This window comes from Anser anser (genome assembly GCF_964211835.1).
Source record: "Anser anser genome assembly, chromosome: 1".
NCBI classification, from domain to species: domain Eukaryota; kingdom Metazoa; phylum Chordata; class Aves; order Anseriformes; family Anatidae; genus Anser; species Anser anser.
The window spans coordinates 29,319,486-29,345,330 of record NC_139720.1 but is presented as its reverse complement, the minus strand read 5'-3'; the positions used below and the strand labels follow the sequence as shown (position 1 = coordinate 29,345,330).

The 25,845-nt window shown below is 40.6% G+C and overlaps 1 protein-coding gene and 2 long non-coding RNA genes across 3 annotated transcripts in view; 1 reads left to right on the top strand and 2 right to left on the bottom strand.

The window, feature by feature from the left end:
• Nucleotides 1-4,824: 4,824 nt before the first annotated feature.
• On the bottom strand, nt 4,825-12,488 carry LOC310883227. The gene is made up of 4 exons (XR_014573381.1): nt 12,352-12,488; nt 10,441-11,380; nt 8,381-9,231; nt 4,825-5,245 (listed from the first exon to the last, which is right to left on the bottom strand). It is a non-coding gene; the product is annotated as an uncharacterized lncRNA (long non-coding RNA).
• Nucleotides 12,489-12,733: 245 nt separating this feature from the next.
• LOC310883220 lies at nt 12,734-22,438 on the top strand. Its single transcript, XR_014573376.1, has 3 exons — nt 12,734-13,264; nt 20,450-20,533; nt 20,623-22,438. It is a non-coding gene; the product is annotated as an uncharacterized lncRNA (long non-coding RNA).
• TMEM168 (transmembrane protein 168) overlaps nt 21,845-25,845 on the bottom strand; it is a 26,444-nt gene continuing 22,443 nt past the window's right edge. The window contains exon 5 of the mRNA XM_083803192.1: nt 21,845-25,231. Within this exon, the coding sequence (XP_083659318.1) occupies nt 24,684-25,231 (548 nt within the window). The 3' untranslated portion in view covers nt 21,845-24,683. The remainder of the gene's footprint in view (nt 25,232-25,845) is intronic.

Below are 25,845 nucleotides of genomic sequence, written 5' to 3'. Positions count from 1 at the left end.
ATTGAGCTAAATGTGACTTTATTAATTGGCATTAGACAATTTGATTCCTCTGCCTAACTTCAAGTTTGGGAAACCTGTTTTGAATTTAACCTTTCAGCATACATACGCCTAGTATTACAGTCTTGCCGTCTTTTTTCTATTTAAAACAATGGCTGTGGGAATAGGAACATTTTATTTGAATGTTTTGATTGTGAAAGTTTTTTGGTTTTTTTTTTTTTTTAAATAATGGTAAAGAATTAAATTGAATTAAGAATTAAATTGATAGCCTTTTTTGGTGTCTTTGCAAGCTATTTTTCAAAGTATTTATTTGAAGGTTAATAGACTTCACTTTTTGGAAGTGTCATCAACTAACAGAAAGCCTTTTTTAACTCACCACAGAAAATGCCCCATGGCTCAGGGTTAGGTAATACTCCATGAAACTCATCAACTATATTTTCAGTTAGATCCATCTGATTACATAGACAAAGAACAGAATAAATTGACATCTGTAAGATTACATAGACTAAGAACAGAATAAGTTGACATCTGAAGTAAGATGAAACATTTTTAGAGAACCCATTCATGGATTCTTAGCGTGGATTATCTAGAGAATATTTTTTTAATATTGTGGAATTAAACTTCATTGTAGGATTATAAATGATTACATTTTACCGTTCAATCCTGCCATTACCAAGAAAACAAAACAGGTTTCCTCTAGCAGTATGTATCAGTTTTACTCCTGAACTGAGATTATTTTATGCTTAGTCACATTTCAGTTTGAAATGCAGATTAACAAGCTTACTTCTTGCCACATTTGAGAAGGTTACTTCCAATGCGTTCAGAAATTTGCAAAAGTAAGTCTGAATTTTGTGGCCTGTAGAAGTAACTACAACTGAAGTGACATGGAAAATCAAAAGTTCATCTGAAGTCTCTCAGTACCTTGCAGAGTTGGAACTGGAAACATGTGTCCCTGTATCGAGAGACCAGATTTCCTGACTTAAGCTAGAGTTATTTATCAAATAGTTCAAGAAGGATCGTTGTCCTTAGTGGAACCTTGTGCTTTGCCTTTGATGAGTTCAGCAGTAATCTGTCTGTCTGATGTAGTTGTTTACAAAAACTTTGCATACATGTAAAACTTCAGACAGTTTCACTTTTCAGAGTAGTCAACAGTAGACTTAAAATGAAAAAGTAGAATTGCATACTGAGCATCGCACTCATACAGGTCATCTTTGCTAAAGATTAATCTGAACTATGTCACAGCTCTTGGTGTCAAGGCTATCTGTGTGTCAGTGCCAGTATTTATTAATTCCTGAGGAAGCCAAAACCACTTCAGTGAAAATTTATCACCATTGCAATTTTCCCTCTGTACAGTATCTTTTTCACTAACATACCAAAAAAAGATTGTGTTTGTCTCAAATCACTTTGAAGTATTTCACAACTGCCTTTGTGTAATGAATTTTCAAAATAATATTGTACTATACGGCTTGGAAAATTTTATCATAAATATAATACAATGGAAGAATGCATAAAGTCTCTTTTGCATTATTTTTATTTGATCTACATTTAAGACATTGATGCATAAATTATATTTCTTTATTGTGATTCAGTACAAGATGTTTAATTAAAGAACCAATTAAAATGCTTCTATTTTTAAAATATTCCCTTATTCTAGGTTAACTACTTTTTCATTATCTGTGTGTGTATATTTATTTATTTTTCCCAGGCAATATCCCCTGTTTTTATTTGGGAAACATTTTTGTTCAGAGATTTGGAATCTGTTCCTTCCCTTGATTTTTGCAGGGCTGGAAGTCTTCCGTTATAATTTTGCTTGTAAAATATGCAAGTCTAACAATTTAATTGGTGCTTCTTTTATCTTACCCATGGCAATGATGGTTCTGTAGACAACAGAGACCACATCTAGCTGCTACTGAAACCAGACTCTTTCTCTTGTAATCTCAATGGAGAGTGAAGCAGGTTTCATGAAAATGGATGATAGCCTGTAGATCAAACAAAGGTATCCCTGTGTTGCTGTGTGATGAAGATGCATTTCAGCACCCTTCTGTTCTGTCCATTCCTTGAGAGAGCACTGCTCTAATGTATCATAAGCCAGTACTGCAGCCTCAGCCTGCAGATCCTACTACTAATGAAGTAGTAGGCACTACTACTAATTAAGCAGTCTAATCAAAACTGAAAATTTCTGTTAAATGAGTATTTCTGTTAAATGAGGCATACTAATATTTCAAGAAGTTTGCGTTGCCATTAAATATAAAGCCTATACGTCTGGAGTTCTTTTCTATCTGAAATTTATTTCAAAACATTTTTCCATTTAGAAAATGAAGCTGTCCTGTTTCATGTCCCTGATTCCAAACTGAGTCAAATGCCCCAGCTTTCAGCAGCTCTTAGGTCTTGTTCCTGGAACAGGAAGATTTCTGTCACCAGATTATTTACTGGCTATGACTGAAGGCAGTGTGACTGTAACTTCTGAGAACTTCAGCTGAGGCTTGCTGTGTAGTATTTGCAAGATATTTAGCATCTTACTTCATAGGTGTATCAGCATCTGAGACCCAAAAATAAGACAACTAGCTGAGAGAAAAGACTATTTGGGACGCCACTGAGCTGTAAGCAGTCAGCATCCTCTGGGAGGTGCTAGTGCTTTATAGTATTGCATTCCCAGCTTATACATTGTGGGGCATATCTTTCTAGTGAGGCACTGAATGCTTTTTATTCTTATCAAATTTGGGGAAGCTGGGGAGGAGCAGTCTTGGAAAACTCGTCTCTTAAATGCGTCATAAATTTTACTCATTTTAGATCATTTCTCTGAGTGGCATTATTAGCATATTTAGATTTTTTTTTTTAAAAAAAAATCTTTACTAATTTCACTTTCCCGTACAGAATGAAAGATATCAACCAGAAAAAAATGCATTATTTCTGCATTTAAGTCCCTGTGATAGCGCATTGATCTACAAAGATACTGAACAAGAAAACCATCTCACTATTTTTATCCAGGCATGATTGCACATACGTTGTTTTACCTGGCATAATTATGGCCAAAATGCAAAATCTGGAGGCGATCCTCTGTTCCTTTGTAAGACAAGTAATGTAAAGGGAACAGACTTACCAAGGCCATACAAATTAAGACCTTTCATATTTTTCTTGTCAACCTTTCACATGCTTAGTGCTCATTTCAGCATGATAAAAAGAGCCTTTATTATAGCATTATAGCATTTTATTTTAAATTTCTCACTGCAGATTGTTCAGATAACTGTTCTGGCTGCCTCTGCACCTGTTTTGAATCCTGCAGGGACAGTTGCTCTTTGTAAGTCTTGAGGACCTGTGACCTCTTTCTGTGCTTTCCCTGCTCTTGCTGCAGAGGGTTCTCCTGTGCCTTTGCTCTCCTGGGGGAATGGCTTCTCCAGCCATGCTTTCATGTCCCTCACATCTATGCTAAAACACTTCTGCTGTGTTTTAAGCACAGCTTAGAAACCATCTGCACAATTCTTCTCCTCAATGTAAGACTTGTACTAGTTTTGTTTGCGTTGCAACCTCTTATTGGGGGAGGAGGGGTGGAAAGAAACAGATTAAATTGAATTTTGGCATAGTTCTGTTTGTCATGCTTTTGCTTCAAAAATTAGAAGTCCTATTATACCACATCAATCCCTTTCAAGTATTAGCTGCCTTTTTTTTTTTTTTAACAGCAGTATAACTTCATAGTAAATGATTTTTTTTATACATATATATATATATTTATCTCAGGCTTTAATCCAACTTGCCATAGCATTATAATATTGTATTTTAAAAAACATTCTCAAAAGGCATTTTTAATTTAAGCTGAAGTTCCTTTTATCTTTTAATGGCATGACATTAATGCCAAGGTTTTGGGGATTTTGTTTAGCTATGGTTATCTAAAGATAAGCTACTGAATATATGACCTGATTCTCAGCATCGTCAGATAGCTGCAGTGCCCAGGAAACCCAGGACTGCAGTTTGGTTCAGATCCTGTTTAACAGATTTATTAGCCTAAGAAGTTTGTTAAGCTCTTGAGGTGAATCTAAGCTCATTATTTATGAAAACAAAGCACATGCAAGTCTTGGGCCAGCTAGTACCTGTATGCAACTTCCAGTCTGGGAATATATAGACAGCAGTAGGAGGAAGCATTCGTCCAGCTGGATAGCTTTGTGCATTTTGTGCAATTGCATAACACTGTAAAGCCAAACCTTTTCGGCAAAGTTAATTGCTTCAGAGAGAAGCATTGCATTAACTCTGCAGGTCTTCGTCCCCACATCTGATTATGTGGCTTTGCACTGTGCCCCTTAACTGGCAGCTTTACTGCCCTGGTTCACCGGGACACTAGTTTCTTCTTATTATTCATATTATTCTTGTAATTCTTATTATTCTTCACAGATCATATGACAACTTACATGTGCTGGTCTGCCAAGCAGTTTAATGTCTCTCAGTTTAGTTACAAGACTTCTGCATCTTGCCAGCTTCTAAGATCCATCTAAAAACTTTTTAACCATGCCTCCTGTAGCACGTCCTGTTTAACCTGTAATAAAATCTCCTCTGATTTCCTGTTGATTTGCTCAGATTGAGATTCTTACATCAAGGATTTGTACTCTGCTGCCTGAACATATAGAAAACCCATTTGCACTGGAATACACCAACAGTACCAAACCCAAGTGTAATACAGTAAGAGCTGGTCTCTGCTGTTTGGGTCAGGTCTTTGTAGCTTGCAGACTAAAGACTGGGATTCTAAAAAGGACCAGTTTCCAGAATGGTAAGGCTGGGGACGAGACAAAATGCTACTATGCCAGAATCAAACATCTTGGTGTATAAGGTGTTTCAGACAACATTATTACAGCAATCAGTATATGGACTCTCCCAAGGAAAAAAAAAAAAAAAAACGTAAAAACAAAGCAAATAAAAGTGATCCTGCAGCGCTTGGATTTGGGGCACTATGTAGCAGAATTCACAGACTGAAACCCTGCCTTACCCTAGGTCCATGAAAGGATTTGTGTGCCAGTAAGTCGGTTTGCCAATGTTTGCTGTCTTGTCCCCCACAGCTTAATCTGGAATCTTGTATTTACAGGCCTGGGCTCCCCAGAGCATGTCGTGCACACACCTGGTATCCAGGCCTATTCAGCAAAAAATGGTGAGCTCTCCTGGTGCTGAAGGATTGCTGTCCTTTAGGTTCTCCCCACATTCACCTGGGATTTACAGTTTGCTCTCTGATAGTTAGGTACCTAGGAAACAGCTACACTGGAGCTTTCTGCAGAAATAAGAAAGATGAGTTTAACAGAGAGATTTCTAAGGAATTATTTTGTATTCTTACTGCATCCGGAGCTATGCAAAATAGTAGAATTTCGGCAGTTAATCTCTTCTTGGGTGTTTCTGGAGATCTGATCCAGACCTGGACTCCTGACAATCAAGATGTTTCTTGCACCTGAGAAAATCATGTTCTTTAAATGTCTCACCTGAAGGTATAAAATGCAGATCTTACAGTTGTTTTCATTCCCTCAGCTCTGTTGCTTTCCTTATTTATATCTCTACGGACAATATAAGGAGAACCAATTTCCCAGCCTAACTTCCTGCACAACCTATTCAGCTACTGGTTGTCTCATAAGGAGACAGTCTAGTTTCCAACTTCCTGTCCTGTAGCATACCAAATCTGGTTTAAAAAACTCCAGAAAACAAAAAGGATAATCCTAGGATCACAAATATAACAAAAAGTTCATAACATGCAGATTTCTTATCTTAGCATATTGAAACAACATGTCTGAAGTCTGCCGTAGATAAAACAACCCTATTCAGCACAGAATGGATAAAACCAAAATGGCAGACTAATTTTAATGTCAGTCAGTAAAATAAGGAGGTACACATGAAGTTTTTTTTTTGTTATTATTATTTTTATTTTACCTTTTTGTGCATCATAGGCTGATTTGGTGAGATCAGATAGAGGAAGGCCTGAATCTTTCGGAGATGTGGGGAATTGCAGCCAGAAGGAAGCTTTGCTGCCTTTTCACAAGTGTCAGTTGACACTTCAGCATCCTCCCAGGATCTCTCGTGCTGAAGCACACGTCCCTCTGACTCAGCTTCAGCCATGCCAGTGGGGGGCTCAGAGCCAGGGCTGGGAAGTTTTAAACTATCACAGCTATTTTGGACAGAATCCTGAGTCAGGCCAATTTCAAAAAATGCATCCAGAGAAGATGGCCTTAAGACAGTAAGTATGTGCTAGGCTTGTATAGTATCAGAATGTAAAATTTCATGGCTATTTTAAGCTGAATTGATGGTATTTGCATTCTTTAAACTTAGTCACTAAAAAAACATGTGGCCCAGTTTTCAGAGATTCTGCAGATCCTTTTTTTTTTTTTTAATTAAGAAATACCGATTACATTTGTGATGAAGAAGAAGCATTTAAAGGAATACTAATGAATAATATAGTATTTCTTTCTTCTTCAATGCAAAACTGCTTCAGCTTAGGTGCTCTGTATAGCCGTAACAGGAGACTTGCTTGACTCTCAAGTACATACAGCTGTCCTTACAGGAAAGGTGTCCGTTTAAAGGGTCATTGAGGGGGTACAAATGGTAGAGAAAAAAAAAAAAGAAAAAAAGAAAAAAAACCACCTAAAAATACAGACAAAAGAGAGCAACAAAATCCCAGTTATTCTGAGATGGCGGGGAGAGACTAAGAGACCCCTTGTGACTAATGAGCTCAGGAACAGCTTTGACTCAGTGCAATTACTAAAAACGTTTTAATCCAAGGTATCGATGTTTTAATAGCAGTGCAGTTTACCTTATCAGCTTTAACAGGCAGTGGTGTATACTCCAGAAAAATCTGTGACTGAGTGTTATTTACTTCACTGTGTAGTGAATTGTGAATTGTACCCATAAACAAAAAGGACATGCAGACTACTATGAAGTCAAGCATAATTGCTCTCAATACACAGTGCTACCTTTACAAGAAGTCTTTTAAATGTATCCCTTTGGTCAGTATAATCCAGTTTGCCATTGCAATGGAGAGGAATCGCCACAGTCCTGTTCCTGCTTTCAATCAGACACACGAGGCACTGGTTTGTGCTGTAATTAACAGCAGCGCTATCTATTGTGTCTCGCGACAGCCTTTGTGAGCAATGTAAAGTACTTCCAAAATCAGTGCCATGTATTTTAGTGAAGCAGGAAGGGGCCTGGAAGTTTTGGGACTTATGTCCTATCATTTGCTTTACTCTTCTAACGGAGGTCGTTGTTACTTGGGACAGTTATAGAAACTCTCAAGTACCTAGTTTTCTGTCCTGCTTCTTCCATTTTTATTGCAGCCTCAGATGAGTATGTCACACAACCACTGGTAATCCAAGACTACTGTAAATCTTTGGCATTTTAGCATCTGTTACATGAAGAGCAGAGGCACACCTGAGGTAGGGGGTAGGATTTTCCAAGAGAGAGGACAAATAAACAGCATGTGAAGGCACCACAACAGGAATTCTTAGTTAATCTCTGTGCACTGAATGAATTACAGCCTTTAGTTTCATATGGGAAAGATACTACAGTGGTGACTTTGGTGTTGCCCTGTACAGGTTGACTCATTTGGGAAGTCTACATTATATACATGTACTCAAGTTTACCTTGAAATCTGGCATGTCCTGTGGTGAAGTGGAATAGCACTTCTGACCCAAATTCAGGCAACAGTCTTGAAATTCATTTTCCATTTCATAAAACAGCACATTTTGAGTGCTAGCAAGAACGTCTTCTTTTGTGAAGACATGACCTGCAAATCATGAATCTACTTATTCCTCAAATGTCCTTAGTTACTAAGCAGTTATGCTAGGCTTGGCAGAGCACCTACTGCACCTTTGAGGGCTTTGCACAGAGAACTAAATTCTCTCTTTAGGGAAACTGTAGGAGATCTTCTGGGCCAATAAAATGTGGTTCTGTGATACTGCCATATAAGAATGGTTCTGGTGGGGACATAACATGGCTGCAGAACTGCAACGCCATCCAGTCTATGTAAAGTTCATGCTTGTTGTTGACAGAAATCACTGTGGTATTTAGAAATGCCTGATGGAGGAAATCTATTTCTGTATTTCTGTGGCAGTTTTATTTTTCTTTTTTCTTTTTTTTTTTCTTTCTTTTTCTTTTCCTTTTTCTAACGTTAAAGGAAATATTAAATTAACTGCTTTAGAGGTTACAATTCACCAATTTCAGGAAAGAAATGAAGCGTGAGTGTTTGTCAGGAGCAGAGACTACAAGACAAAAAACTGGGGAAGGAAATCTTGGGGTTGCAAAGGAGAAAAAGGGAAATTATGGGAAAAGGTGAAGCTTTGGGGCAATACTAGGGGGGATGTTCTGGGTGAGGAGGGAAATGGAGAAGTAGGAGAAACTGAGTTTATAGGGGAAAGAGGGCTGTTACCTCTGACTGTGTACCAGGATCTTGCAATTCCGGTCCTTCCGCAACATCTGAGATTAGACCTCTGTGCTAGGGGCCAAGAGAGCTTCTCACCCTCTAACTTCCTCAGTCACCTTGTCCAAGACCCCATCTCGAGCAAGCTGAGGAGGACATTAGACACCACAAAGCAACCTTCAACTTTTGCCAGCCACTTTTTGTTTTGCCGGTAAGTAATAATGCTGGCAGGCCCCAGCTTCCTGCTTCCTCTGCAGGTGCTTGGCACAAAAGCAGGCAGCCAGCTGGGGGCAGGAGGCAGGGACCTGCTGCTGAGATACAGAGCTTGCTCTGTGCTCACCAAAGTTTGAGCTGTCATGCTACATTACCCATTCTGGGAAAATTCCCTGTAATTCCATATTTGAGGGTATCCATTTTGTTTTGGCTGCGCCATTTCACTGGATACCGTTAATGGCCTTACAAAAGTGCCTTGAAGACTACTTTACAAAACAGTTCAAGAACAGGGTATAGCAAATAAATGTTCAGAAGATCCATTCATCATTTTAAAATAGCTATTTTCCTGTGGCACTGCAGCAGCTTCAATGAGATGACAACTCCAAAACTGAAGGTGCATCTTCACAGGGGTATTATTTTGCGTTTAGCTTAGCTGCTGCTCATGAAAGCAGCTGCAATAACAATGCAATAATTAGAGTGCACTGACTGCCAAGACAGTGTTTGTTCCTCACTCTCTTTTGAAGGTGCTTTAAGTTCACTGCTTATTGATGCAGCACAGACAAAAATACACCTTTAAAGTACGGCAGTCCTTCAGTTTTGCTTCACACCAGGAACAAGCAGTCCTTTTGCCATCGGGTGTTATCCAGCTGTGAAGAAAATTATGGGCATTACTTGCACATTCCTGAAATCATCATCACCAGAATATGGCTGTGGTACTCTAGGACTGTGTCAGCCAAGGAGGGGCAGTTCTTGACTTTGAGGGGGAAGGAAAGGCTCAGGATGGGCTCAAGAAGTATTCCTTGAAGGGTTAACTGAACCAAGATGTGTCTGACTAGCCAGCAATGTTTTATTAACACAATGAGGTAAAGGCAAATTGTAGAAAACCCAAAGAAATTAAAACCAAAATGTTTCATGAGTTCAAAAAGGAAATGAGTTACCTGTGGATTTGAATTTCCTATATGAAATCTCTGGTATTTAATGATACTAGCTGGGATTTACACTCCAGCAATATTGGTATTCATGATGCATTCGCACCTGTGTACAGTAGAGAGTACCTTTCATTGAACAGGGATGCACGCTAATGAGATGTCCCTCTCCATCTTCTCTACTTACTTCCATGAAACTTGTAGGAACCAAATATCTTTAGCATCTCTACCTTGATGCAAAAGAAGATTTATATTGGCCACTGAGTTCAAAAGTTACTGGGAACATATGCAGGCACACAAGGGGGTAGTGTATATGTAATCTCCTTAGGAAACTGTCCAAAACCCAGACCTCAGCAATATTTTTATCGTATTCATGGTCTGACAAGCTGGATGGAATTTTGTCAGAAAGCACCCAGCAGAAGCCTCTTTTGGCTGCCAACAAAGCTGAGGACAGCTTCTGGTTCACAAAGCTGGCAAGAGAGAAGTTCAAGAGAATTCTGGCATCAACAACCAACTTGTCTACCTTGGCGGTGTTTTTAGTGTGCACACACGCTAGATTTGAGTAATAAAAAAAACACCTTAAAAAAAAACCTTAAAACAAATGAGTTTCTGGAGCAGGCTAGAAACAAGGCATCAGTTAAAGTAGGTTGATTCAGTTTTATCCCTCAGTTTTTGAGATGATACTTATGGCAGATGACTCACAGAATTATGCCATGGTGATAAAGCATTTAATTGCCTAGCTCTACAAGGATTACTGTAACCATCAAATGAACTCTGTACCTATCTTCAGGATATGCTAAAGGTACATCTGTAACACTGCCAGACAGCTCTCCCTTCTCATCTGCTCCAGGACATGAAGCTACACCTCTGCATGCCAACAGCATTTTGTGAGGAATCAATCTGCCTGTGTCGTGCTGAGTTCCCACTTACCTTAAACAAGCACATTTGTACTTTTTAATGCCTTTTTTTTTTTTTTTTTTAGATACAGTCTGCCAATGGAAACCACCGCACAATTAGTAGCTTACTTCCTGAAGGTATTCTTAGCATGAACTTTCTTCCATGACTTTCCCAAGTATTTCCCGGCCAACATCCTCTGAAAACTCTTCTTCCTTCCCCGCTATAGTGATGGGAAAGATTGCTGCTGATAGCTCTTCTCGGTCAGTAGTCCACAACAATAAATAAATAAATAAATCGCCCACCTGCCCAGTGGCCATACATTGCAGGAGTATACAGCGAGTACTCCTGACTGCAGGGTGTCAGACTTGGGAAGAACAAGGAGGGGAACCATTTACTGTTGGCAGTCCAGGGAAGAGGCAAGAATCTCTCAACTGAAGAGGGTGGGGGAATGTATCTTTTAAGACACCAAAACAAGAAGTTCATCTTTGTCTTCCTGCCTTTCATAGTAATGGAGCTTGATCCATTAGTGCTATCAAGGACTATTTCCTTCTTCCTTGCAAATCTGAATGAGAAGAGAAAAATCAGAGGAGAACATGCTTGAACAATACCTAGTAGTTCAAGATGTCTGACAGCAAGGGTTTTTGGGACTGAACAGGATCTCTCAGGTTTGGAAAGGGAAAGATGAGGGGTTAGCCATGTTATAATCAAAGATAATCACACTATCAGCAAGACTTAGGAAAACAGAGATAAATGAGGATTCTTCCTGCTCTGTGAAGAGCAGACAAATGCTTTTTTATTGGAAAGAAGACTGCAATAAGGCCTTTATTTTATTTTTTCTTCCTGTCACCGGTTATTTTCTGCATAGGTCATAGCATATGAGATTAAGAACTGAAGCTTTGGTTTGAAGGCCCTACTGACACAGGATACCCAGCTGAGGGCTCTCTCCCCCACAAGATCTTGGTCCTCAAGATACCTGAAACAGAGTGGGCAGCAAATTGTAAAATTGGAAACTTGTGATCTCTCAGACTTTGACAAATCCAAGCAATAATTTTTATAAGCATCAAAATTTAATGACTTACTGTTTTTAAGTTTACAAACTTCCCACTTAAGTGCACTTCATTACAGCAAAATAACTTCTACTTATATTTTTGAGAAAAACAAGCATTTTACATTGCATCTGCGTAACTGAAAAAAGTCCTACTAATGAGCAACTTTCAGCCAAAGAATTTCTGTTTTCATATTCAGATTTTTAAAGAACTATCTAAAGTATTTAAAAACTCCCTGATGTTTCCATGAAATATAGGTGCCAGTGTATAAAGAAAATAATTAAGATCTTAGTGAATTACACTGTATGTTGAAAAGACTCCAAGACAACACATGCTCAGTTTTCATGAAATTGTGTGTTCCATTTCATTAATTGTTCAGGCCCCATATTTTACAATATTAATTAAGTTTCATAGTAACATTCATGACATTTAATAGCGATGCTCATACAATATTAAACAAAGCATTAAAAGAAAATCACAGCCACGAGCTTAATAAATTACAGGAGTGAAAACTTCCTTCTGAAATTTAAGAGAACAGCCATCCTGCTTCATTTGTGTTATATTTCATTAAAGAAAGATAAGCAATGTTTCATGACAGATTCACAAAATAGGTCTTAAAATTCTCACTAGCCATTCATAAGCTAGTCATTCAAAATCCCACAAAGCATAAAGACAGCATAGCCACAGCTTAAGTGGAATTTATTTTAAATTATTAAAAACAAAAAAATAGTCCCCTCCTGTCGTAGCAGGAGTACTGCTTTGACAGCCCTCATCAGAGGCCACATAATGCTCTTCCCGTATCTTTCTGGCTGGTCAGAATTTCTACCTCCATGTCTTGAAGTAGAAAATCTTACCCCTCAAAGACTTTTAAATGGAAATCTCTAGTCTGGCAACTTACCTTTCAGATTTCCAAATTCATACTTCATCCTTGCCATGCAGCTTGTCAGTCAGTAATTCAGCAGTCATTCAGGAGAGGGCTCTGTTGATCAGGGGAGCTCGGGGAGACAAGGTAGGGCTCCAGGGGGAGGACCATCAGCTCTACCCAGTGCAGTAGCTGTGGGAGGAAATGGATACCTTACAGCACAACAGTTTAGTGTTAGCACATGGATCACTGTGATAAACCCCACTTTGGAGTACTGAATCCATCAACAAAGAAAGGCACATAGTGCAACAACAATGAGAAAGGTTCTTCAATCCCTCCCACCCTATTAAAAACTGGTCACCTCCTACCTGCACCAGCTGTGTTGGCTTTGTATCAGTGGAGCACAAGTACAGCAACCTGCTTAGAGCTATGTAGCTGATGAGTAGAGGCAGCAGTTTCTGGGTGGTGCTGATGACTGGCTTCTGCAGGCTGGTGTTAGGGGTTTGGTATTGGGGTGCTGCTTTGCCAGCAGCTTGTCTCTAGAGATATGAAGTTGCTCAGAGCAAAGTTCTTCAAGGAGGGTAGGTCACCCCGGATCTGAGGAACCTTTTTCTCCCTTCTTGAGCCCTGAAACATTTTTATGCTGCAGCCAGAGTGTCCAGGGAAATTCATTACAGGATACTGGCCCATGGCTCCTTGTTTATAATTTGCTGGAGCTGTTGGCAAAGCTGTTTCACTGGCAGAGCGGGAGCTGTAAGGAGCAGCAAATACAAGGCCATATAGGTATGTTACACATGTGCTAGTAATGACCTAGAAATGACTGGCAGGCTCAAGAGGAGGGAGGTCACAGAGAGGTGCTGGTAGTCTTGTACCCCACAGCCATTCTGTGCACTCACTCCTTCCTGTGGCACAGTGCTAACTGGACCTTCATAAGCTCTACAATAAGTAGGTAAGCGTTACCCTTTGGGTTCCTTCTCTTTTTTCCCTTTGCTTTTCAATGTTTTGCTGTACTTGGCTATCAGTGCTTGTGGATGGTGATATAGTATGAAGCATATTAAATAATGTAACTAGTATGGAGTATTTTAAATGCTCCATCTGTAATGTTAAAGCCCTCAATCAGTAAGGTTTAATACTGAAGGAAAATGTCGTGTGCCCTGGACAATAGGGATATGTACTGGGATTTCTTCTGTAGCTTATTAATTGCTTAAGGAAAGCTTTCTCTAATGGGAGTTTGTAAGAGGCTAGTTTGTAATTTGGCCATGATGAAGAAATTAGTATAGTAAAGGCAGTACTTTGAACTCATTTTTTGATTCCTCCAAAGAGCAACACATTTTTCAAGAGAGGCCTTCACATATCCTCAGATCCTCACGTGGACAAGTTAGGGCTGAACAAAGTCTGTGCTGTGATTCCTGAGAGCACGAAGCAATTGAATCCCACACTGTTTTATTATTTTCTGTGTATGAATGAGAGGTCTACTGCTGACACTTGTGATTCAGACTCTAACACTGACCGCTTTCTCTATCAGCGACAGAACTGCTTCGCTATAAATATTTAATATTTCCAGACATGACAGAACTGAAGCACTGAAGTGACCTGCCTTTTTTTTTTTAAATGTGTGTGCTGGTTGAGAGGAAATTCTCCTGCTCACTTCTTGGAAAACAGTAGAACAAAATGACAAAGACATTACAAAAAAAATAATAATAAAAAGATAATAAAAAATAGAGTTGTCATAAGGTACCAGAAATGCCTGGAAAGCACGGCTGACTGTAGGATGTTCCTGTGAAACCATTCTGTGCCAGCTCATTAGAGGGCTTTGGCAAGGATATTTGGCATAAAATAGGTTTTATTTAGAATTAGGAACTCTGCTGCCCTACTCTTGGCAAGAAATGAACTTGCAAATTAAACTGTCTTGTAATATAATGACATTACCTTGTGCTATGTATCAGTGTAGAATTAGAAACATTGATCTGAATAAGAAATAAAATTTCTTACGAAGTGGAGAAACATGGACATCTAACATTCAGGGAAAGTGCATAGATACAAGTGACGAATGCATTGCGTGCTCTCACAGATGAAAGCAGTTCTTAAGGTCTAAGCCTGTGTTCAACGCTTAAATCCTTTTTTGCTAAGGCTTTCAGTAACTCCAGTGGTTGCTTCAGTGGTTATCCTTTTTTTCAAGTTCAATTTCTAAAAAAAAAAATGTCTTCTTCACTGGACACCTCAGGTGACATAATATTAAAATTTTATATTTGCCAGGGGCTTACTTTTCAATTATAGCAAGTTTGAAAAGTCTAGGCTAGGTGGAAGAAAGTTTCAAATGCAGGAGGACAGCGGCTGGGCATGTGATGCCTCTCTAAATGTTTGATGAAACATAGGGCTCAGTTCTGGCTACCCGTGGGGAAAAAACCCACAGGGATGGTTGTGCATTTCTGGAGCAACTCACTGAGTATAGGGTTAGTTTAGTTTCTAAAGCAAATTCAATGCTTTTAAATCAAAAGCGCAAAAAGCCTAAATTGGTCTTCAGGGTCTGTGTCCCCTTTATAGGAAATTGATGCATTTTAGGTGTGATAATCTCATCTCCTTCAACGTGCCTCAGACTCATAGAGTTACAAGTGGAGAGAGTTTCCCTGATATTTTCTTGCAAATCTTTTTCTCAGATCAAAGACAGTATCCAGCCCCTGAAGAAAGCCAGGTTACAGAGCACTACAGCTATTTTCTTCTAGCCTGAGCATACAGGAACGCAGTATGCTTTCCTGCAGTTGTTGTGCTTTAGCATTCATGAGCATCCTTATGAAGCCAAGCTGTGAGTCACATGCTGTGTCACAGTACAGGGAAGAAGAATATCAGTTATATAGCATTCTTAATCATGAGGAGAAATGGATTTGACTAAATGAATATGCAAATATCAACACAGAATAAAATTATGAGTTCTTCCTGATGTGCAAAATGCCCTGGTGAAAAATATTTTACTGTATCGATGCTTGACTTCAGGAGATTGTCCTTTATGAAAGAAAGGGGAAAGAAAAGTAATTTAATTTCTTCTTACATTGTTATTATTGAAACTGTTGGTATTTTTCTAGTTTGGAGAAGTGTAGCTGACACGAAGCTTTTACAGCATACTTTGACATTTAAAACGCAGCTTCCTGTGTTTGCATTCATGCATGGTTTCCTGAGATGAAGGGTGGTAAATAAATACTCGCTGCTGTTTTCCTGCATACACCATGAGGACGTACCGGATGGGATTTGTTCTACAAAAAGGCAAGTTACTTCTGGAGCCTTAAACACCCTTGCCCTAATAAATCAACAGGTGCTTGGCAAGGAGGCAGGCGTTTTCCTTCTGACCCCAAACTTGGCATTGAGAGCTATTTACCCACGGTGTGGGAGGTCACAGTTTGTTGCCTGCTACTGCTCAGTGAGAATGGACGCCACCACCCCCAGGTGTCAGAGGAGACCTTGGTGGAACATCTGCTCTGCACCTCATCTCGGTATTTCACTTTGGGATGGGCTGGCTTGGGGAAAGATGCTGTGTACTGTCCTGAGTGGGGAAACCTCATCCCAAGCAGCTTTAAACACTGTGCTGAAGCAACCAGAGTTCTGGCAGGTGAGGCCAGATTTCCAGCACCCTTAGCGAGCATTTGAGCCAGTCATCTAGTCAAATGGCAACATCTTTCCCCTCTTACCAGCTCATGTCTAGAGCATGTGTTTGGAGATCTTTTCTGATCGCCACGAGGTCAGGTTTTCCAGGAGGAAACCCTTGAACCCAGAGGAGCTCGTAACACTGGGCTGGGTGGTTTGGTACGCAGCCCCCTGCGGACTGAGGGCTTCCAGCCAGACACAGCAGCAGCATAGAGGGGACAGAAACTCCTTTAACAGCTGCAGGCACTGGCAGAGTTCAGACCTCAGGGCTCAGGAGAGATGAGGTGTAAGCCCTGGCACTGCAGCAGGGATGTGAACATGGTGCCCCGTCACAGCAAACCGCTCTGCCTGCTACCCCTGCACTCGTCAGGTGCCTTACTGCCAGCAGTGCCACTGTGTCCCTTGTCCTCTTCTCCTTCTCTTTCCCTTGGCATGCTTTTAAAATGCCATTTTAATGGTGAAACAGGGCTCCAGAAGCTAACTGAAATGTTTGGCTCCAGAACAGGCTTCACAGATCCCAGTTTCGAGCTGCTCACCCACCTGTGACTGGGCTTTCGGCACTTCCCAGTACTCCACGAGCGGTGTTCTGCTTGGCCTGGGGCCTGGGAGCCTGTCTGGGTGCCTTGCTTTCCTCACACGTCTGTGACTTGAAGCCCTGGGATGGGGCAGCACCGCACCTTCGCACCACATGCCAGGAGCAGGCAGAGGCCCTGGCCTGGCCCTCCTTCCGTGGTGAGCTTGGTGGGCATCTCCTCTCCACCCAGACCTACTCCACGATGCGTCTGAGGCTGGCAAACAGCTCTGGTAGAGAAAGGTGCTGCTTCTACACATGGAGGAAAGCCCACCAGAGGTGGATTTACTTCAGTGGTGGAATGATGAAGTGAAGTGCTAGCTGTGTCCTGCTACCTATCTCCTAAAATTCCTGGTTTTAAAGTATGTTACAGCTGCCATTTGGAATGACTTTTTGGTAAATAAACTGATGGCCAGGGCTGTGGGATACGTGGTTGGTGGAAGCACCAGCGTGGCTCTCCTGAACTGTGCTGATGCAGGATGACCACACACCCCTGAGAGTAGTGGGGTGCTTCCACGCAATGCAGGTCAGTTCGGAGGATGTTCTACACCCGCTGGTGTTACCATTCCCTTCACTTCTCGATCTGCGTGGGTTTTTGGGGTAAGCCTAATAGCTTGAAAGAGGACCTGTAGCTGAGCTAAGCGCTCCAGCCAAGATCTTCTGCGGTGGAGAAGACAACTATATGAAAAGTGACAGATGGACAAGTTGGAATGGGCTGTGAACTGACAGCTTTGTGACCAGTTCTGAATTATTTCCCTTTTGCGGTCTAGAGATGAGTGCCTCATAAATCCTAAAGACATCAAAACTGTAACTAACATAGCAAAAACCATCCAAGATCTCTGGAAATTTAAGGAGCAGTGACTATAACTAGAAAAGAGAGAGTGAACATGGAATGAGTTCCCTCGTGAAAGTGATATTTTGGGTATTTATTTCAATTTTGATGTTGTAGGTTGACTCAGCACCCTGACACAGTTGTGAGCATTGGTGGTCACACCGTGACTATCTTAAAGTCTGATGTGGACCCAAAAATGAAAGTCATTTCACAGTTTACAGTTCTGTTTTACGAATGAATCTTAAAGACCTTGTTATCCTCCAGCAGATGGCTGATAATGCCCTCATGCTCTGCCAGCCATGAGGCACATGGCTCCCTGGGTAGACCAGGGGGCTGCAGGCTTTTCAGGGGGAGGAGAACCTGAACTGATAACAAGAGGAGTCCTGGCCTTGGGTTAGCAGCTTGGTATTTCAGAGCCCTCAGTGCAGCTGCTGTCCACGAATCTGTCCCTTATCTCTTTAATTCAAGTACCTGCAACAGGCTCTGGCAGGACCAACAGCTTAACTCCCTGTTAAGGTTAGCTGGTGAGAAGCTGGGGAAAGAGTCGGAAAATGAACTACAGTAATGCTGCCCAGCTGCAAATTAATATCTAGTATCGTGCAATGACTAATAAACCTTCTCTCCAGGGTAAGTGCAAGTGAGACCTGCTAACTTTTTGGTGGCAGTTCTTTACTGTGCAACTGTACATAGCAATTTCCCAATAGTCATCAATTCATTATTTATTTTTTCTCAGAAGAGCCACAGGGCACCTGCTGCTCAGCAATGAATTCCAGACAAGTACTAAGGTCTAGCTATTGAGACGTGTTTTTATTGTTTGTTTTATAAAAACAAACAAAACCCACCAAAACTCCATAAATCATCTCAATGCTGCACATTATGAAATGGAACTAGAAACTTCAGAGGAGGTTCTCAGGAGCACCCAACTTGCTAAGTTTGTCTAGCATCCCCAGCAGGACAGTTGGCTTACCCAGAACTGAAGGTGCCTGGATACTCCGCATGTGTTACAAGTCTCCATCGGCTAATTCTGGTGTGTGCGCACACTTTTTTGTGCGTCAGGACCAGGCTGGTCTGCTCCCTTCTGTCTCTGGGTGGAACCTGTCTGTTCTGCCTTGTCCACACAGGAGTTCACCCCATTGTGCATTTTCTGTACTTGAGATGAGGTAGATGATACGTCAGTCATTGGAATCCTTCCTGATAGTTATCTTAGCTATGCTGTTTTTAACCACCTATGCCAAACAAGCAGACGCTACAAAATATTATTTCACTTCCTGCCCTAAGTCAAGCCGTCTTCTGTACGTCTGGGCGCGAGACAAACAGGATGCAGGGCACTTGCTGGACGTCCTGTGCCGCTTCCCACCCGACTTTCAATGGGGCCGTAGTTCACGTACCTCATGCGTGTAGGCAAGCGCTGCGCTCGCTCTATGTTCATAAAGCCTCTTGTCAGAACGTGCTAGGCCTTTAGTGAATTTGCTTCTCTGAGGAATCTTGGGTATTAGAGACCTGCCTTGAACTCAGCAGGGAAGGTAGCACTATTCAGGGGAGGTTCGGGTTGGAAACTAGGAGACATTTCTCTCAGAAAGGGTGGTTAGGCATTGCGAATGGGCTTCCCAGAGAGGTGGTGGTGTCACCGTCCCTGGGGGTGTTCAAGGAAAGGTTGGACCTGGCGCTTAGGGACATGGTTTAGTGGGTGACATTGTTAGTAGGGGGGTGGTTGGACCTGATGATCTTGGAGGTCTTTTCCAACCTTACTGATTCTGATTCCTCATCGAGAGAAGCATGTGGAGCCCAAGAGTAAAAATGAGCCAGAGGCCTGGCTTAAATGAAGCAAGCCACCTTCCTCACCAGTGATGGCAGAAAACAGGAAGGTTCCTTGCTGCTGCAGCAGGCATTTCGTGCAGACACTGCTGTGTGAATGTGCCTGAAGGTATGGGTCAGCCACAGTTGCCCTTGTACTACACAAACCCCACTAGCTAGGCCAGCTGTTGCTGTATAGTGATAACTGGCTTCAGGCACGGAATTTTTTTTTTTTCCTTTTAGAAACCTTCTCTGTAGCAGTAAATTAAACAGTGCCAGGACACGAACCCAGAAATTAAACCTGTCCTGTCGGTGTGTAAGGCTGGGCCATGACAAGGCTGGGCCGTGGCGAGCTGATAGCTTCCCCAGCAGGGCTTGGGAGCTGGTATGGGTCAGGCACAGGCTCAGCAGGCAGGCTGGATGCAGGTGCCCTGGTTTGTAGGTCAGGGTGTAATGCTACAGCTGCGAGAGACAAAACTGACCAGCCCTGAAGCCTCTCTGCAGCTCTAGGTCTGCAAAGCCTGTTCCCCTGGCCACAGCTCTGGATCAGGCCCAACTGTTAGTACTTCTTTTCCTCCTGGCTTTCCTTTTTTTCTTCTGCCATTTCCTTCCTGGAAAATAAGTAGCCTTTCTCTAAGGATAAAATCTTCATACTCTTTTGCAAGGCAGAATAAATCGTTAGGGCTTTCAGTAATATAAACCTGATCCGTCAGGTTTTTTCCCCCTCCCCATCTCTCTTAATGGATCTCATGCATTTATAATACACTCAGTACCACGGTATCTAGGGACCTTATGCACAATTTATAAAGCAAACTTTTTTTTGCAAAAACTTTCTACTTGTCTTCTGGCTATTGCCAATCTCTGAATCAGGCTGTTCTCTTTGATTTACAAAGGAAGCCAGTTGTCTGTTTTACGGTCTGACACAGACTGTTTTCCAGTATCCTGGCCTTGTGTCTGGGGGATGGCAAAGTCAGGTTCACATTGCTTTATTTTAGCAGCAGATATTAATTATAGAACTGTCTGTCATCAACAGAGCTTGATACGTTTCTCTGTCAGCTTCAGCATGGGCATAAGTCAGCACTGGCAGCTCCCTAGCTCAGTTTAAGGCAGTAACTGAGGTAGGAACCCAAAAATATTTCAATGTACCCTGCGATGGTGATACTATTACTACAGAGAAAATTGAGTGTTAATGAGGACTGAAATTTTAAGTTGCCGTATCATTGGTTGCAAGCAGCTGCATGCATGGATTTGGAGCAGCTTCCTACCTGGTATCCTGAGCAGTGTGTCTGTTCCCTTGCAAGGTGACTGACCCTTCACCAATGCCTGAGGTGTGCATCTGGTTGTGCGAGGACATTGCCCTCGGTTTGGGTCTGGAATCTCTGAAGGTAAGCTCTGTAACACTGAAGGCCTTTTGTCTGGATCCAGCTTTTTAATCTCCAGGCTTGTGAGAGCATGTTTGTATTTCACTCCGTAGTGATGGTGCACAATGTATTCAAGAGCTAATGAAGCCCAGCTGAGGACTGCGCTGGATCAGTAGGGAACAGGGATCAAAGCCTTTGTACTTGTTGCCAAATCAACGTGCTTGATTTTTACTTGTTAATTTATTTGCTACAAAATGTTAGTCTTTTTTTTAATATTAGCATTTTTCATCCTACATACTAGTCAAGTGCAACTAAATACTGTATTATCAATGAGTCTGTTTTATCTTCTTTCCTAACCAACAATTGCATGATTTCAACAACAGAAGGCTTTCTGAAAACAGGTCCATGTTCAAGAGAGGTGAATTTGAATAGCTTTTTAAAAGTAAGTTCTTATGCCGCAGTAATGGCATAAATAAAACCTATTTACTAGTTGTTCTAGGTTATGTTGTTTTCCAACACAAATATGTAACAGCACCTAAGGAGAAACATGATTTGAACATTTTTAAGTTCATAAGGATCTTTGAGTCAAATCTGATTTTTTTTTTTTTCCTTCATTGTCCGGTTGGTGTCTTAAAGCACTGCTAATGGTGCAGTGACTCCCTCCACAGCTCTGGATACTGGATGGGCACTGCCGTGCCCATCACCTGCCCCTCACGCTAGCAGCTCTGCTTCTCTGGCATTTCCCCCTGCAGTCTTCTCTGAGAGGGTCACAGCCCAGCCCCAGCTTGTTATGAGTGATGGTAGGAGTGTTTCATGAGGAGGGAGGGCAAGAACATCCCTAGTAGTTTTTTAAGAGGAATAAACGTGCAGATTTGACCTCTTCATCACTGTACACCATCGCAGTTTCTTTCTGCTTTGTTTTCCTAGGCTTGATCTAATTCAAACAGGAACCCTCCATTAACTTTAGAGTCAGATCTTACCGGAGATGACAAGTTTGAACAAATACAAATACATCAATGAAATCTTCAGTTAAGACTCTAAAAAGTCATGTCTCAAAGCACAAGTAATGCTTTTACTAGCTTGTTGACTAAATTATAAAAAATGAGAAGGTAAAGGGCATGTTAATAATTTCAGTTAATATTTATCATTTCTATTAAATTGTTAAGCTACAGATAATCCTTAGTGTTTTCAGTAAGCCCCATTGCACCTTCTATCTAAAAAAAGAACTCTGAAACAAGATGTACACAAAAAAAACCAGCCAAACAAAAAAATACGTAATTCAAGATGGAGCACAGAGTTTTTGGAAGTGATAAATAAAAACATGAAGTGGAAATGAGCATCCAAAACAGCAAAATATATTTAAGCAATATAACAAATACACAAAAAAATCTATTTACAGATTTAAAAACAGTATCTCCAGTAAAAATCTTCCCACAGAAAGGTATTTGTACACAAGAAATTTAAGCCAGTTACATCGTCCACTGCTGGCACCATAGATGCTTACAGCTAGCATAGCATTAATTATGACTTTGCAAAATAAAGGGAAAGCTTAATAAAACTGATGAAGTTTCTAGGAAAAACTGAAGGCCAGACAACAACAATCACAAGGCATGCAAAGCATAATGAACAGCAAATACTTAACTCTGGTAGTGCAAAAATTAAGAAGATGGCTTTTATTCCCATACTTGTTCAGAAAAGAAACCATTACTGTGAATTTGCAATTTGAATTTCTTTTAAAGACAAAAGTTTGTAGGACTTAGTGCTTTTGCGTGTTTCAGCAAGGTTGATAATGTATGGGAAGTAAATGAAAGAAAGTCAACGTAAGATTGATATAAATTTATAGCAACCTTTATAACAAAATTTCTGAAAGTACAGTACAGACAAGCATCTTGAAAAAAAAAAGAAAAAAGTTTAGACCTCAAGCTACCCTTCTCAATCCATATATGTAAATCCATATAATAAATTCTTGAGCATCTCAAGCGTAACTTGCATGTCAATGATAGCATATGTAACATTCTTTGGAATTAGGTCTAAATTTCTCTTTCAGGCTTTGCCTCTGTATTTCATACAGAGCACAGCAGAGGGATAATCTCTCACTGTCATGAGGAGCTTCTGGTGTATTGTCTCCCACAATGTGCACGTGGGGCTGAGCCAGGCAGAGACCCATGGAATTGCTTGAGTACCAGGCACCAGAGGAGAGTTCTACCTTCACTTGGTCCTTGCCTGGGAACATGGGCCATGGCAGGATGTCTTGATATTAATTAGTGTAGAAGTGGTGAATTAATACTGCTGAATTCCTGAGGCTCATCATCCTACACCCTGGATTTTGAATGACAAAATACAGTCTCTTTGTCCAAAAAGGCCTCACAGTTTTCAGTGGCTGTAAACATATATTTTAGATTAAAAAGGCATTTTCACCATGCCTTTGCTTTAAAAAATAAAATCAAAAGTAGGTATAACCTTAGTTAATGTTAATATTATTACAAATTCAGAAAACTAGAGTTAATTGTGAAAACTGAAACAAATCTGAAAACACATGATTGGTTTTGCAAATAACCTTTTTGCAGATTGAAGAGCTGATTCTTCATTTAATTTTTAACAAACTGCTAAAGATCACACAGTCTATCCTACAGAAAAACCTAACAGTTTAATAAATATGCTGGAAACCATTTAATACACTGAGGCAAAAGTTCAGCACCAAATGTTGTGTTTGTTCTGTACAAAACTGTGTATCACGACACTGCAGAGCAGATTTTCACTTTAGTCTACTTACAGTTCCCAGCATAGGTCAGAAATCCCACGCTTTTCAGTTCCTCTTGTCATACAAAGATACAGACAACGTTCATAAAGATGTAACAGTAGAAGCAAGAGAGCAAGATGTACCTGTTGTAGTTAGCAAGAAGTGTTATGATTGATGTTCTAAACTTTTTCAAAAATAAAAAGGACTAATTTCTTGATTTTCAAATGTTGGGATTGTACACGTGTGCAACACCACAAAGCGTACTACGTTGGCGGCTTAGTTATTTAGCTTCTGACTTACAGTATTTGGGCAAACAAGACAAAAAAAGCTACACAGCTTCTCTGACTGAAGAGCACCAAGACAAGATTTCCAGAGTCCCATCCAACTCTGTAACTGAAGGACTAAGACCAGGACCTTGTGGCTGGGAGAACAGAGTTGAGGAACATTTAGGATTCAGTGCTGGCTTATGGGAATAATTTTTCTGACAAACTGCTTGCTCATAGATTTAATACTTTTGGAGGTGAACCCATCTGTCTAATCCCAGACTCAACATTTTACAGGACTGAGGTCTTAGGCACAGCAAAGACTTCAGATAAATGTGGAAGCAAGGCAGCATTTGTATCTCTTATTTTTTATCAATAGACTAGCTTCTTACTTAAATTCCTTGTTTTTTTTGTTGTTGTTGCTGATTTTTACTTCAGAGTAGCTTTTCAGAAATACAAACAGATAAGAGCCTGAAAAAGACAGAACCACCCTGACCAGTGAGGAAAAAACCTCTCAGTGCACTTTTAACTCCATCAGAACATTACAAGATTGGCTGATTTCCTTGTTTTCTGTAGCAAATTTCCACTGATGGCAGTAGAGAACGAGGCAAGAGCTGAAGATGTAAAAGCAAATAAAACAAGATTCCTGGTAGCTACTTATCTACAATGACTATTCATTCTTCTCTTTTAATTTTTGGCTCAGTGCTATTTTATAATAGCCTTGATCCCACCAACCAATTTCAAGGACATAAATATTGATTTCAAGATTAGCTGGTTTCCCTTCCCGTATTTGAACCTTATAGGGGATATAAATGACAAATAAGCATGCTCTAACATTCATAGGAGCTCCTGTCTGTCACACTGGTGATTCTGAACAAAGGCTGCTTGAAGTAACACATATGAACATGCAACTGTCGCCAAAATGCATGGTCATAGTAAGTCTCTTACATATGTACATACAGTCCAGTAACAAAACGCAAATATTATAGTCCTAGCCTCTTCTGTTTAAGACTGGAGTTTCTAACTGTTGCATATACTTTAGCTGCTCAAAGAGCTGAACAAAGTGAGTGTAGCAGATTTATTCAGAGAAAATAGTCATACAAAAAGTTGCAAATGCTTTAAAGTGAGAAAGTTCCCAGAGCTCTCACTTCATTTCCTCTTTGGTTCCTAATTAGGATTTGACGAGTTTGAAACCCTGTCCTGTGTCCAGCACTGTGGGAAGAAACCAACTCATTTTCAATCTTTTCAAGCACCTGAAACACGCTTTACAGACCCAAAACATATTGAGACCACAAAACCAGTTTGCCAAATGCACTAATGGATAGGTAATACGCGGGAAATAAATCATCCAGTGTTTGGCAATATCGCTTCCCGTTGGCAAATGCAACGTGTAGTCACTCCAGTGTTTTGACACACCATACACTGCTTTCACTGTACGACCCTTTTCAGACCAGCTGATGTTGCTGTCAGGGTTACAGTTGTACTCAACCCATTGCCTGGTGAAGTCGCCAAGCTGTGGAGGGTCTGCTTCCTCAACGTCTACAACCTTGGCCAATTCTGCTCCTTGCACTGCGATGTACTGGTCGTTTACTTTCCTTACTTCTTTAACCCAAGGCTGAGAGTTCTCACAGTCTAGAACAATGATGAGTCGGGAACAAAAAGTGCCATTCTTTTCTCTCCACCACTCCAAAAGTGTGTCAAGTCGTAAAGCATCACCACCTGCAACAAGGAAATACGTTTAACGTTAACATGAAGAAACTGAAAACTGTATAGAATTTTAACTGTGACACTTGGAATTCGAGTGTCCAATTTCTCATGCTCCATCTCAGCTCACGTTCCAGCTATACTTTGAAAGAGCACGTTTTTATTAAGCGAAGTTACCTATAGTGGGGATTCCTTCTGCCTAGAGTAGCGGATACTTCAGGATCTACGTAACTTTGAAAAGCAGACTACTTACTCAAGTGCCCAAGGAAAATACCTTGCAAACAAGTGAACTCCCCTGGCTCCACAGTGACTATTAATGTGAAGAAATTATGTCTACGTTTTAGCAAGTTGGAGCTATGATACAGATTTACAGCAAAAACACTAGTTTGAAAATGTCAGCTTTTTAAAAAAAAATTAAGATGACTTTCAAAAGAGGTAGAAAAACATTATTTAAAATAACTGCATTTCAACTCCATAGCGATTTTCATTGTGTAGCATAAGTACATTTAGTAGTGTTTAAAATCTTGTTACTAGGAACTGAACTGCACAGATAAATCTCAAGCAGAGTAGCTGCATATTTCAGCACTCACATTTCTGTCTATAAGGGGTGACAAAAAAGTGCTTCAAAT